Source organism: Vulpes lagopus, chromosome 2 (assembly GCF_018345385.1).
Source record: "Vulpes lagopus strain Blue_001 chromosome 2, ASM1834538v1, whole genome shotgun sequence".
NCBI classification, from domain to species: Eukaryota; Metazoa; Chordata; class Mammalia; order Carnivora; family Canidae; genus Vulpes; species Vulpes lagopus.
The window spans coordinates 54,877,846-54,891,448 of record NC_054825.1 but is presented as its reverse complement, the minus strand read 5'-3'; the positions used below and the strand labels follow the sequence as shown (position 1 = coordinate 54,891,448).

General features: G+C 45.7%; 1 protein-coding gene across 1 annotated transcript; it reads right to left on the bottom strand.

The window, feature by feature from the left end:
- Window positions 1-10,308: 10,308 nt before the first annotated feature.
- Window positions 10,309-12,987, bottom strand: LOC121477291 (C2 calcium-dependent domain-containing protein 4A-like). The gene is made up of 2 exons (XM_041731482.1): window positions 12,206-12,987; window positions 10,309-12,058 (listed from the first exon to the last, which is right to left on the bottom strand). Exons 1-2 carry the CDS (start codon window positions 12,734-12,736, stop codon window positions 11,483-11,485), a joined length of 1,107 nt encoding a protein of 368 aa, XP_041587416.1. The 5' UTR covers window positions 12,737-12,987; the 3' UTR covers window positions 10,309-11,482.
- Window positions 12,988-13,603: the final 616 nt, after the last annotated feature.

The following is a 13,603-nucleotide window of genomic DNA, read 5'->3' as shown; positions in this document are numbered from 1 at the left end:
TTCTGTTCGTGTTCGCCTCACAGGTAGACGAACGTTGTGGGAATGAAGTATACACAAGCATGGGAAGTCCTCGGCATGGCACCCTGATAGTAAGCACACCATATGTGTTGGTCATCTACATCACCCTCATTTCTATTATGAACGTCCACAAATCCCCATCTCCAAGTTGGCCTGCCTCTCACCCTTTCTCTCACCTGTTTCCCTGCATGAGGGCAGGCCCCTGACAGCCCTCAGTCCTCCCAGCTGCCCCACCATAGTTCCCAGGCTATTATACACAGACCTGCATCTCCTTTCATCTTTAGAATAACTGCAACATAGAGCTGAGGCTTACACAGATGAAGTACTTTGGCCAAGGAAAATTTTTTTCAGGTTCTAAGACAGATCTCTGTAAAATCAAATGGAGTGTTTTTAGTTCTGTAAACCACAAACTCAACTTTAAATAGAAGGACAAACATTGGGATCCCTGGGTGGCGCAGCGGTTTGGCGCCTGCCTTTGGCCCAGGGCGCGATCCTGGAGACCCGGGATCGAATCCCACATCAGGCTCCCGGTGCATGGAGCCTGCTTCTCCCTCCGCCTGTGTCTCTGCCTCTCTCTCTCTCTCTCTCTCTCTCTCTGTGACTATCATAAATAAATAAAAAATTAAAAAAAAAAAAGGACAAACATTATATGGTCTCATTCATTTGGGGAATATAAATAATAGTGAAAGGGAATAGAGGGGAAGGGAGAAGAAATGGGTAGGAAATATCAGAAAGGGAGATAGAACATGGAAGATTCCTAACTCTGGGAAACAAACTAGGGGTGGTGGAAGGGGAGGAGGGCAGGGGGTGGGGGTGACTGGGTGGTGGGCACTGAGGAGGGCACTTGACGGGATGAGCACTGGGTATTATTCTGTATGTTGGCAAATTGAACACCAATAAAAAATAAATTTATTATTAAAATAAAAATAAAAATAAAATACATTGTGAATAAAGAAAAAAATGAGGGGCACCCGGATGGTTCAGTGGCTTAAGTGTCTGCCTTTGGCTCAGGTCATGATCTCAGAGTCCTGGGATGGAGCCCCACATCAGGCTCCCTGCTGGGTGGAGAGTCTGCTTCTCTCTCAACCCCTCCCCACTGCTTGTGCTCTTTCTCCCATAAATAAATAAATAAATAAATAAATAAATAAATAAATAAATAAAATCTTTTTTAAAATTTAAAAAGTTTGGGGTAAGCTGGCTACAGTCACAGTTAGCTCTTATCTTGTTTCTGAATGCAAGTGATGTCACTGGAACACCGATTCTTCATTTATCGCTATGCTCTTCATATTGGCTTTATCCTTGGGTTCTATGTATTGGCGAGGTCGCTCCTGAGAGCTCCAGACCTGTGTCCTGTCAGGAGCAAATTCAGCAGAAAATACTTTTGTCTCCATCTCAAAAATTTAGAAGCAACTCCCAAGTCTGAATCTCAGTGGGCCAAATTAGATGGCATTTGTATCTGATTCTAATTAATCACTGTGACCGAATGTATGAAATACTCTTATTGGCCAGGCTTGTGTCAGACCCACCCCTGAAACTTGATATGGAATCAACACCGTCTGAAACATAAGGACTGAGTGAATGGGAAGAGTGATTCCACATAAGAAATCAGATATTATTACCACACAGAACAATGAGTACCAGGTGATGACAACCAATAAATACCATTACTGATTTGAATAAAGATTCAGAGAGTCAGCTGGAAGAGAATGGTCAGAAACCAATTGTCAGACAAGGTACAGGTACAAGGATCCAACCATTTACTGTATTTACTCACCTCAAAAAGGGCCAGCATTTATGTAGAGTATTGCTCATTCTCAATGAAATCATCTGTTTAGATCTCAAATTCTTCGATTTCTCTATTAAGGACCAAATTAATTTCTTTCAGTTAATAAATAGGTTTATCTTCCAAATAAGATACTTGGTCTCCTTAACAACTAAAAGCCTAGAATATTCGTCTTCAGAATGTATTACATGCAAGATAATCCATTGCGGTATGGAAAAAAGATATCAATACATTTGTTTATATTTTTATCTTAAAAGGAAGAAATTAAGTTTTCTCAATATTAACAATGAGCACTGTCACAGTGCCCTTTGTTGGTCCATATGGTAAAAGATTCTCAGGAAAAAGGAGGGTTCCTCAGCCCTTTGCTTTCAGCATAGTAAGTCAACGGCACTTGCTGGTGCTTGGTTTCATTGATTGACATTTTATATTATTAAATTTTGACAAAGATAACCACTACAAAATGGATAGTGAATTTTGAAATATTTATGCAAAGAAATGTCAGATCAGTAAAATGCTATAATGTAAACATGATCAGGAGTAAGAACATAGTCAATCTGATACTTTTCATATTCGTGGTCCAAGTTCTTTGTAGACCACCTGACATGATTAAAAACACTAAAAAATTTAATGGACTGACAAGAAGTTGGCCAGTGAGTGAAGAAGTAACTGCCTTCCTAGAGAAGAAACTCCTGCTGGAGAGAAAACATTTTGAAAACGATGTTTTTATTCTTAAGTGATTTTTTTTAAAAGACTTTAAAAGACTTTACCAGTTCATGAGAAACACACACACACACACACACACAGAGAGGCAGAGACACAGGCAGAAGGAGAAGCAGGCTCCATGCAGGGAGCCCAATGCTGGACTTAATTCCAGGACCCCAGGATCACCGCCTAAGCCAAAGGTAGACACTCAACCACTGAGCCACCCAGGTATCCTTGAATCAGAATTTTTAAATTGCTGTATCACAAAAGGTTAAATCACATTTTAAAAGAATTAAATAACATCTATTTCTATTGCTTTGCTTCTCTTTCTTTCTTTCTCTCTCTCGCTTTCTCTCTCTCTCTCTCATTAAATTAAACAAGAAAGCCATTAGACTGCAGTGACTCTAATCTCCTGGTGGCCTACATAAACAAGCCCAAATCTAAGCCTCAAGGCTATAAAACTGAAACATAATGACAAGCAATCACAAACAGCCAACTAGGCTTGACACTGTAGCCAGTCAAATAATGTCCTTTCTTTGTTTCTGCACCTTCTCCATATAAGTCATCCCTCTTGCTTCTGGTTACTTCCAATTTTGTGCTGTCCAATTGGAAAGGATTTTTGCTCAAATAAACTCCTAAAATTCATAAAATGCCTCAGCTTATCTTTTAATATTTTCTCTCTTCTTTCTATCTGTCTCTGGCCCTTCTTTCCTAGATCCATTTATAGGAGAGCAGGAAATACAACACTTAGGGGATGTGGGAGAAGAGGAAGATTGGGAGAGAGAGTGCTCCCCTCACCACCTGAGGGGGCTTAATGTGGACAAGTGGGTGACTGGGAGTCCAAAGTTGGATGCTGGGTATCATTGTCATACTTCTCCAAGAACCAAGTGTGACTTACAGCCCTTTCAAATGCTAAGGCCACAGCAGAGGGATTACAGCTCTAGCAAAGCTTCACAAACTCCACGTTTTTCTAGTATGTTTTCTTCAAGACCAGTCTTTTCCAATCAGAAGAAAACTCCTTATATGATCACCTGTACTCCCCAGCTGTCGGTTCTTGTGTATAAACTTTTATGTCAAATACTTACTTTAATTGATTAATCCTTTCTTTTAGACATTTAGCAAGCTTGATGTCTTGTTACTAATGTCTTAGTTTTAATTTATGCTCACAATGAATAATTCTAACAGTACAAATCTGTTCAGGATAACATAGAGACATATTCATTGCACAGCAAGCAGATACTCTCTTCATGGCAGAGGAATAGCAGGGAAGGACATTCAGGAGGGTAAGGCTGGAGGACCTGGGTTTGGTATAGACTACAGTGCATCTTAAATCTTAATACTAAGAATTTTGAGTATGGTATAGATGTGGGAGGATTTTGTTTATGGTGAAAGCAGAGTATTAGGAAATTAAATTAGATGATGGTTCAGTTTAAATAATTCTTCTTTCTTCTTTCTTCTCCTTCTTCTCCTTCTCCTTCTTCTCCTTCTCCTTCTCCTTCTCCTTCTTCTTCTTTTTTAAGATAGATGTGCAGTCACCTGGGTGGCTCAGTTGGTTAAGTGTCTGCCTTCAGCTCAAGTCATGATCCCAGGGTCCTGGGATTGAGTCCCACATGGGACTCCCTGCTCAGCAGGGAGCCTGCTTCTCCCTCTCCCTCTGTCTGCCACTCCCTCTGCTTGTGCTCTCTCTCTGTCAAATAAATAAATAAAATTTTTTAAAAATGTGCAAATATAGATAGGAGAGAGTGTATATGTGTGTGTGTGTGTGTGTGTGTGTGTGTGCATTTTAGAGCTTAGAAGCAATGACACCCCAGTAGCCATAGATGTACTTAGCACTCAGATCTTGGTTTCTAAGTACCATCAATCAATATAAGAAATAAAAAAATGCCTTGAGAAATTGATTCCAGGATTGGGGTATCAGAAGTGTAAGATGAACCTGGAATAAATTTTAGATCCAGAAAATAAGTGTTTTATGAAGATATAACAAGGACACAAGAGCCGGCTTGAAGCAGCTCCCACAGGTCAAATGTGGAACCAAAATAAATAATTGCAATGGGTTATAACCCATAGAATAAATTTAAAAACGCATGAATCCATACAGATATAAATAAATAAATAAATAAATAAATAAATAAAGCAAAGTTAAAATTTCAACTAACAAATATTTTTTTAAAAGATGAAATTCTAAAATTACCATTTGGCAATCTCTATAGTAATAAATGTTTCAGGCAAGAATCACTGATGAATGCTTAAATCTGGGAAGTAAAAGGACGATGAGAGGCTATTTACAGGATCTCACAATATCTCTCATGAGAGATTTATTAAATATAAAGAGGAAAATAATAATCTTTACAGTAAAGAAGTCTGGTTAATGTCACTAGTAATAAGACAAATTGATATAGCATGCCTCTGATATGGTGCATTAAGAAGATGTATAGCTTCTGTGCCATTTCTGCCCGAACGGCATAGCCTACATCTGATCACAAGGGAGTATCAGACAAATAAACTTAAGATCTTATAGAAAATGTCAAGATCATGAAAGCCTGAGATTAAAGAAGATTGAAGAGACATGCCAATTGAATGCAACTTGTGATCCAGGAAGAAAATCCTGGATTTTCTTCTTAAAGATACACCCAAACATTATTGGCTAATTAGAAAAATTTGAATAGCATCTGTACATTGTCTGATACTATTGAATCAACATTAATTCCCTGATTTTTATAAGGGAAGAGCTTTATTTTTAGGAAATACACAAATATTTGAGTATAAAAGGGCACATGTCAGCAACTCATTCCCAAATATTTCAGGAAAAGAAGATGATAGATAGATAGATAGATAGATAGATAGATAGATAGATAGATAGAGAGAGAGAATGATAATAAAATAAATATTTAGAGAATATGGTTGAGAGACATATGGGAATTCTTTGTATTGCTTTGGCAACTGTTCTATATCCCTTGCATTATTTAAAACTCTTTAAAAATGTGATAATGGTGAAGAGAGCAGTATGGAGCAGATTGAGCAAAAGAGGACGATATGGTGGCTCTGGTCTAGCTGACCAGGAGGAGAAATAAATGAAGCTCCAGAGCACCACTTGGACAATTTAGACAAATCAGGCACCATCTCCTGGCGATAGGGACAAGGAGACACTGGTTCTTTTTAAAATCAGGAACTGTTGCCAATCTGGAAAATAAACACTGTTCTTTTTGCCAAAGAAAATAAAACATGGATTTTCCATGTTAGGATAAATACCAGTGTCTGGTCACATAAGGATATCTTATCAAAGCCTTGCTATTCGAAGGATGAAAAACCCTTGGTAGCAATGTTTGGATGTTAGCACACATCAGCTGAGCTGTTGTTCCTCCTTCTGGAACATGACAGATGGAGCCTGAAATACACAACCAGTGGAATGGAAAGATGTAATTCTTTGTGTTTGTGTCAATTAGTGCAGTCACCCAGCTATGTTCCCAGTAGACTGCCCTTTGTACAGCCTTAAGACCGAACCCGTGGATGTGTACAAGGCCATCCCGCAAAATTATACTCATTTGCATGAACGAAAGAGGGGATGTTCAAATGATATCTAAAGAGTGCCTACCCCTGTTAATATGAATCCCGCTATAACTGCAATTATCTCTTTTAACCCTGGTCATATTCACACCCAATATTTTCGAAAGGACAAACAAAACTGATACAAAGAAGTTAAGCATTTGCCCCAAGATCATACAACTACCTAGTTGCAGAGCCTAGATTTGAAGCTAGCTCTTTTTGGCGTCAAACTTTCTGCTCTTTCTAGTACTGCAGCCCTTCCTTCCTCCCTCCCTTCCTTCCTCCCTCCCTCCCTCCCTCCCTTCCTTCCTTCTTTTTTTTAAGATGTATTTATTTATTTGAGATGGGGGAAGGGGCAGAGGGAGAGTGAAAGAGAAATTTTTTTTTTAATTAACTTTTATTGGTGTTCAATTTACCAACATACAGAAAAACACCCAGTGCTCATCCCGTCAAGTGTCCACCTCAGTGCCCGTCACCCATTCCCCTCCAACACCCGCCCTCCTCCCCTTCCACCACCCCTAGTTCGTTTCCCCGAGTTAGGAGTCTTTATGTTCTGTCTCCCTTCCTGATATTTCCCAACATTTCTTCTCCCTTCCTTTATATTCCCTTTCACCATTATTCATATTCCCCAAATGAATGAGAACATACACTGTTTGTCCTTCTCCGATTGACTTATTTCACTCAGCATAATACCCTCCAGTTCCATCCACGTTGAAGCAAATGGTGGGTATTTGTCGTTTCTAATTGCTGAGTAATATTCCATTGTATACATAGACCACATCTTCTTTATCCATTCATCTTTTGATGGACACCGAGGCTCCTTCCACAGTTTGGCTATTGTGGCCATTGCTGATAGAAACATCGGGGTGCAGGTGTCCCGACGTTTCATTGCATCTGAATCTTTGGGGTAAATCCCCAACAGTGCAATTGCTGGGTCGTAGGGCAGGTCTATTTTTAACTCTTTGAGGAACCTCCACACAGTTTTCCAGAGTGGCTGCACCAGTTCACATTCCCACCAACAGTGTAAGAGGGTTCCCTTTTCTCCGCATCCTCTCCAACATTTGTTGTTTCCTGTCTTGTTAATTTTCCCCATTCTCACTGGTGTGAGGTGGTATCTCATTGTGGTTTTGATTTGTATTTCCCTGATGGCAAGTGATGCGGAGCATTTTCTCATGTGCATGTTGGCCATGTCCATGTCTTCCTCTGTGAGATTTCTCTTCATGTCTTTTGCCCATTTCATGATTGGATTGTTTGTTTCTTTGGTGTTGAGTTTAATAAGTTCTTTATAGATTTTGGAAACTAGCCCTTTATCTGATATGTCGTTTGCAAATATCTTCTCCCATCCTGTAGGTTGTCTTTTAGTTTTGTTGACTGTATCCTTTGCTGTGCAAAAGCTTCTTATCTTGATGAAGTCCCAATAGTTCATTTTTGCTTTTGTTTCTTTTGCCTTCGTGGATGTATCTTGCAAGAAGTTACTGTGGCCGAGTTCAAAAAGGGTGTTGCCTGTGTTCTCCTCTAGGATTTTGATGGAATCTTGTCTCACATTTAGATCTTTCATCCATTTTGAGTTTATCTTTGTGTATGGTGAAAGAGAGTGGTCCAGTTTCATTCTTCTGCATGTGGATGTCCAATTTTCCCAGCACCATTTATTGAAGAGACTGTCTTTCTTCCAATGGATAGTCTTTCCTCCTTTATCGAATATTAGATGACCATACATTTCAGGGTCCACTTCTGGGTTCTCTATTCTGTTCCATTGATCTGTGTGTCTGTTTTTGTGCCAGTACCACACTGTCTTGATGACCACAGCTTTGTAGTACAACCTGAAATCTGGCATTGTGATGCCCCCAGATATGGTTTTCTTTTTTAAAATTCCCCTGGCTATTCGGGGTCTTTTCTGATTCCACACAAATCTTAAAATAATTTGTTTTAACTCTCTGAAGAAAGTCCATGGTATTTTGATAGGGATTGCATTAAACGTATAAATTGCCCTGGGTAACATTGACATTTTTACAATATTAATTCTGCCAATCCATGAGCATGGAATATTTTTCCATCTCTTTGTGTCTTCCTCAATTTCTTTCAGAAGTGTTCTATAGTTTTTAGGGTATAGATCTTTTACCTCTTTGGTTAGGTTTATTCCTAGGTATCTTATGCTTTTGGGTGCAATTGTAAATGGGATTGACTCCTTAATTTCTTGAAAGAGAAATTTAAGCAGGCTTCACCCTTGGTGCCCAGTTGGAGCAGCGCTTGATCCCATGACCTTGAGATCAGGATCCCAGCTGTTCCTGGCCAATATCCTAACAGTAAGAGTGTGACCTTCCTCAGGATGAAATGATGCTATGGATGGGAGAATAGAGATTGGAACAAGGTATGGATCAGGAACATGAATTCTTGATCACTGCTTCTACCCACATATGTTCTGGATCCTCTCTTATTTTCCAGAGACTCTGTTCCTACAGTTTTATTTCTGGTTTTCTTTCTTGTCACTATCAACATCTCCTTCTATTTGGGATATTTCAAACATGTGTTGGATTCTTTCATACTAAAACAAAATAAATCTTTGATTCTATATTTTCTTCTACCTATAGCCCCTCCCCCTTTTCTAAAACTTCCCAGGTATATTTTCTCACCTTCCATTCACAGTTTCACCCCTTCCAGTCCAGCTCCTGTTATGACTACTCTCATAGGACTGTTATCAACTTCACTACTGACTTTCATTCATCTTGCCAGTGCCAGTGAGCATTCTTGGTTCTCATTTTTCTTTACTTCCTTGCAGGATTTCAGTGGGGTGGACATTGCCTGCTTGGAATACTTTCTTATCTTCCATGACTCCATAGTCCCCTGGTCTTTCCCTGTCTCGTTGGCTGCTGCTTCTCTTTCTCCTACACTGACGTTCCTCCTGTATTGAATTTCTAAATGTTGATTTGTTTCAAGGCCTGGTCCTAGGTCCTCTACTTTTCTATGTTTATTCCATCTCTTTCTATATTTGTTCAACATTCAATCAATTGTATTGAGAGTCTACCAGATGCCAGACTCTGCTCTATGCCCTGGAAATAAAGCAATGAATCAACAAAGTTCCTGCATTAGAAAGCATACTTTTTGGTGGAGGAGAAGTAAACAAACAACACAAAATAAGGGTATAATATAATGCCAGGTAGTGATAAGTGCTATGAGGAATAAAGCAGTAACAGCAACAGTGATGTTTTTAAAGATAGGATGGGCAGGGGAGGATACTCTAAGGAGGAGACATTTATACCTAAGAAAAATGGAATGTGTGAGAGAGAAGCTAAGGATGATTCCAGGTTCCTGGCTTGCAAAAAAGGAAGAATGACATTGTCATTTATTGAAATAAGGAAGACTAGGGGGAAAAGAGATTTGAGAGGAGAAAAATCAAGGATTCTGGTTTGATGCATTAAGGGGGTCATTTGGACACATTAAGTGGTTATTTGTATAGATTAAGTTTCTCTTGGGTATGATTCCTTCCTCCAGTCTTAGGGAGACCTTCCCTGCCCACTCTGTCTCTGAGAGAATCCCATCTGCCACTTGTCTCTTACCCTCTGTAGTTTACTGTGTTCATGATGGTCACCACAATCTGTAATAACCAAACTTGGCTATTGTTTGGCTACCCCCATTAAAACTAAATCCTGCAAGAATAGGAATCTTGTCCATCTTTTTCATAGCTGCATCCCCTGGGCTTAGTACTATGCCTGTCACAGAGAAAGGGTTCAACAAATCATTGTTGAATGAGGAGTGAATGAATGAATGAATGAATGAATAAATAAATAAATAAATAAATAAATAAATAAATAAAGATGAGGGAACAAAAGGGAGGTCAGTCCTCTGAAGAAGTCAGGGCAATTTGGTTCTTACCTGAGCTTAGCCAGTCCCTAGCTATTCGACTTTAGGCACGTCACCACCACTGTGCTATTTTCTCAATTTCAGAAGTCATTTGATTAAATGATTTCTAAGGGATCATTTTTCCACTTTGCAATCATGTTTCAAATCCAGGTTTCTTTATTGGCTTATTCTGACCAAATTCATACCTAGAACCTCATTTTGGTATCAGTGCTGATGGGCTTTTTGATGCAGAATGAGCACAAACTATTGCTCATAGGGATGTTTACCACAGGAATCCTGAAGGGTTCTATATTCCCACTCCTGGCTCCCATAAATCTTCCATATCAGGTAGCTATCCATTCTGCTAGGCTCTACTCCAGGACGAGGGAGAAACAATTGGAAAGAAAAAAAATAAGTACAGGAGATCATTTTCTGGAACATTATGTATTCACCAGTACAGTTCAAGTCTTTTCAGGTATGCTTAACACATTTCACATGTATTTAAGGGTCATTTGGATATTAAATTGTATTTTTACAAAATCCGGTGAAACCGGTATAACACCCCTATTTCACTGATGTAAAATGGGGTTCAGGGACGTGAACCAATCTGCCCCAGTTCACACAACTGGCAAGTGACCAAAGAAAGCCTGGAATCTATATCCCCCTCCAGCCCCGCATTGTGCTTTCCACCACACCAAAGAGGCCTACAGTGGAGGGCAAACCCTCCGGGATACAATCATTTTCCAGTGGACTCAGGTCTATTTGTTGAATAGACAAATGAAAATAAATTGGATTAAGAAACCCTTTCTTTAAATCCAGTGCTCAAAAAGTTGATGGTTTACGTTTCAATTCATCTAGGAAACCCTATCACAGAGGCATTAATTACTATGTAACTTAAATAATACATAAATAGGTGGAGATAATGCCACAAAATTATCAAACGTTTACAGAGGCAGAAAAGATTTCTCAAACAGCAAGATTTTCCCAGGGCCCCTTCTGGAGAAGGAAGAAGGGGATGCTAGGAATATCTACTCCCCCCACGACCATCCTTTGAAAGATCCTTTGCTTCCTTTTTCTTTTCCTTAGCATTTTTTTTTTTTTTTTAAGATTTCACTTTCAAAAGAAACCGGTTTTCTTAATGAGAAAGAAATCCTTTTCCTACCAAGGTCTCCTTACTACAGAACGTCTGGCTCTGATGTGCATGCGTCAGTGAGGACAGGACGTGAACCTATGCCACGGGCATCACGCGCAGCTGCTAATGTGACTCTCAGCATCGGGCAGGATTCTGAAGGAACCACTTTAAAAAACAACCGACTTTTAGCCTTGACATAAAGCAGGGAGGATAATCAGGGCAGACAGGGTGTAGTTCCTTTTGCTCCCTTCCAGCCACAAGCCGATACTTTTTTGCCTTTGAATGTAAACATGGTCTGGAAAAATCCAAACATGGATTGGATTCTGAGAACGGAGAAGAACTTTTCCTTCGCTACCAACAAACAACGACAAAAACAGACACCTGAAGACTGAGATGTCAGTAAAGCAATAGAAAAATGCTTCCAATAGAAAAAAATGCTTTCAAATAGAAAAACGAATACATGGCAGTTACTTGGCGCGCGGCGGCGGTCGGAGGCCGGGCCCCGCGGGGAGCAGCAGGGCGCCCAGCAGCAGCTCGCCCTGGCCCCGCAGGCGGCCCCGCTCGCGGCCGCGGCCCCGCTCCTCCGCCTGGACGCGCACGGCGAGGCGGCGCAGCTGCTCCTCCGACAGCCCGTCCAGCCACACGTCCTGCTCCGAGGCGGCCGCGCGGCTCGGCCGGACCACGGCGCTGCGCTGCGGGCGCGTCTGGCCCGGCGGCCGCAGCACGAAGCTCACGCGGCAGCCGACGGCGCGGGGCTCGGCGGCCCCCGCGGCCCCCGCGGCCCGGCCCTCGGCGCCGAGCAGCCGCACGCGGAGCCGCCCGCTGGCCCGACTGTACTCGGCGGCCAGGCGCAGGGCGCCCCCGGCGCGGCCCAGGGCCACGGTGCCCTCGGCCTCCAGGCGCTCGGGCGGCGGGTCGGGGCCCGGCGGCGGCGGCGGCGGCGGGGAGGGGGAGGGGCAGGGGCAGGGGCAGGGGGAGGGGGAGGGGGCCCCGGCCCGGGCGGGCGGCTCGTCCCCGCGGCCGTCCCGGGCCCCGCCGCGGCTCCCCCGGGCTCGCAGCGCGCGGCTCAGCAGCCCTTCGGGGGCGCGCAGGAGGCGGCGGGCGCGGGCCGGCGGGGCGGGCGGGGCGGGCGCGCGCGGCGCCGGGCGGGGGCGGGGGCGGGGGCGGGGGCGGGCGGGGAGCGCGGGGGCGGCGGCGGCCGGGGCTGCGCCCGGGGGCGGGGGCGGGGGCGGGGGCGGGGCGGCGCCGGGGCCGCCGAGGAAGAGCGACTCCTTGCGGCGCGTGTGCGGACTCTCGAGCAGCGCGCAGAAGCCGTAGGCGGTGCGCCCGCGGGGCAGGTGCGGCAGCGAGAGCGCGGCCTGCGAGCGCGGGTCCCAGTCCGTGTGTCCGGCCGCAGCGTCGGGTCCCCGCGGCCACAGGTCGGGCTCCGCGGCGCAGCGCCGGGGCAGGGCGGCGGCGGGAGGCGGAGACTCGGGCGCGCAGGGCGGGGGCAGCCGCGGCGGGATGCAGAACTCGGGGATGCGCGCCGGGGTGAGCACGTTGGAGCAAGCGGGCTCCGCGGGGGCGGGGCGGAGTTTGCCGAGGAGCCGCATGGTCGGAGGCTGCGGGACCGGCGTGGCGGGGAGCGCTCCTGCGGGGAGAGAAGTCGGTGAGTGTGGGCGCCCGGGGCCCCCCGGGGAGTGGCGGCAGCGCCCGGGCCGTCGGAGGGCACGGACGGCCATCCGGGCCGAGCTCTCCCGCTCCCCCAGGCCTGCCCGCCTTCCAGTCACCGGTACTAGGCACCGGGGGACCCGGAATCAGACCTTTCCCGTCTTCTGCCGCCACCCCGGGCGCGGGTTGCCAGGGCAGGCCGGCGCCTCCGGTCCGGGCGGGCGCGCCAGCTTCAGCCCCCGGGCGGGGACAGTGGCGCCCCGTCTTATAGCGGCGGCCGAGTCCCGCCCAGCCGGCCCGGGCCCAGCCCCCGCGGGCGCTCCACCGCCCGCCCCCGAGCCCGCCCTGCCCGCTGCGACCCCCCGTGGCCCCCGGGCCGCGTCCGCTCCGCGGGGGGCGCCCCGTACACCGGCCTGGGAAACGTTGCCCTGCCCGGGGCAGCTGGCGGCTCCGGGAGAAGGGAAGTTCCCTCTGGCTGGGAGCTGAGGCCCTGGTCCTCCCGCAGCGCCTCCGCGCGCCCGCCGTGCGGGGTCCGGTCCGCGGTGCCCGTGCGCTCCCGCGGCTCCCCCTGCTGGACGGTGGCCCCTCGTCCCCGGCGCGCTCAGGCCCGCAGTACTGGGGCCGGGGGTGAGCAGGGCAGAACTGCTGGATGGACGCAGCCTGTCATGTTGGGTCATAAAAGGTGGGGCCTCTGCTCATACCGTAAAAATAACACTTATTGTTCCCAAGGTTACCCCTTTTCTCTCTGCTTCGGCAGGAAGGGACCAGTTAGAAAGCCCCTTCCAGGGCAGCGGGGGCTCGGGGGCTGAGCGCCTGCCCTCCGCGCAGGTTGTGACCCCGGGGTCCTCGGATCGAGGCTCCCGTCCGGCCTCCTGCGGGGAGCCTGCTTCTCCCTCTGCCTGGGTCTCTGCCTTTCTCATGAATAAAATCTTCAAACT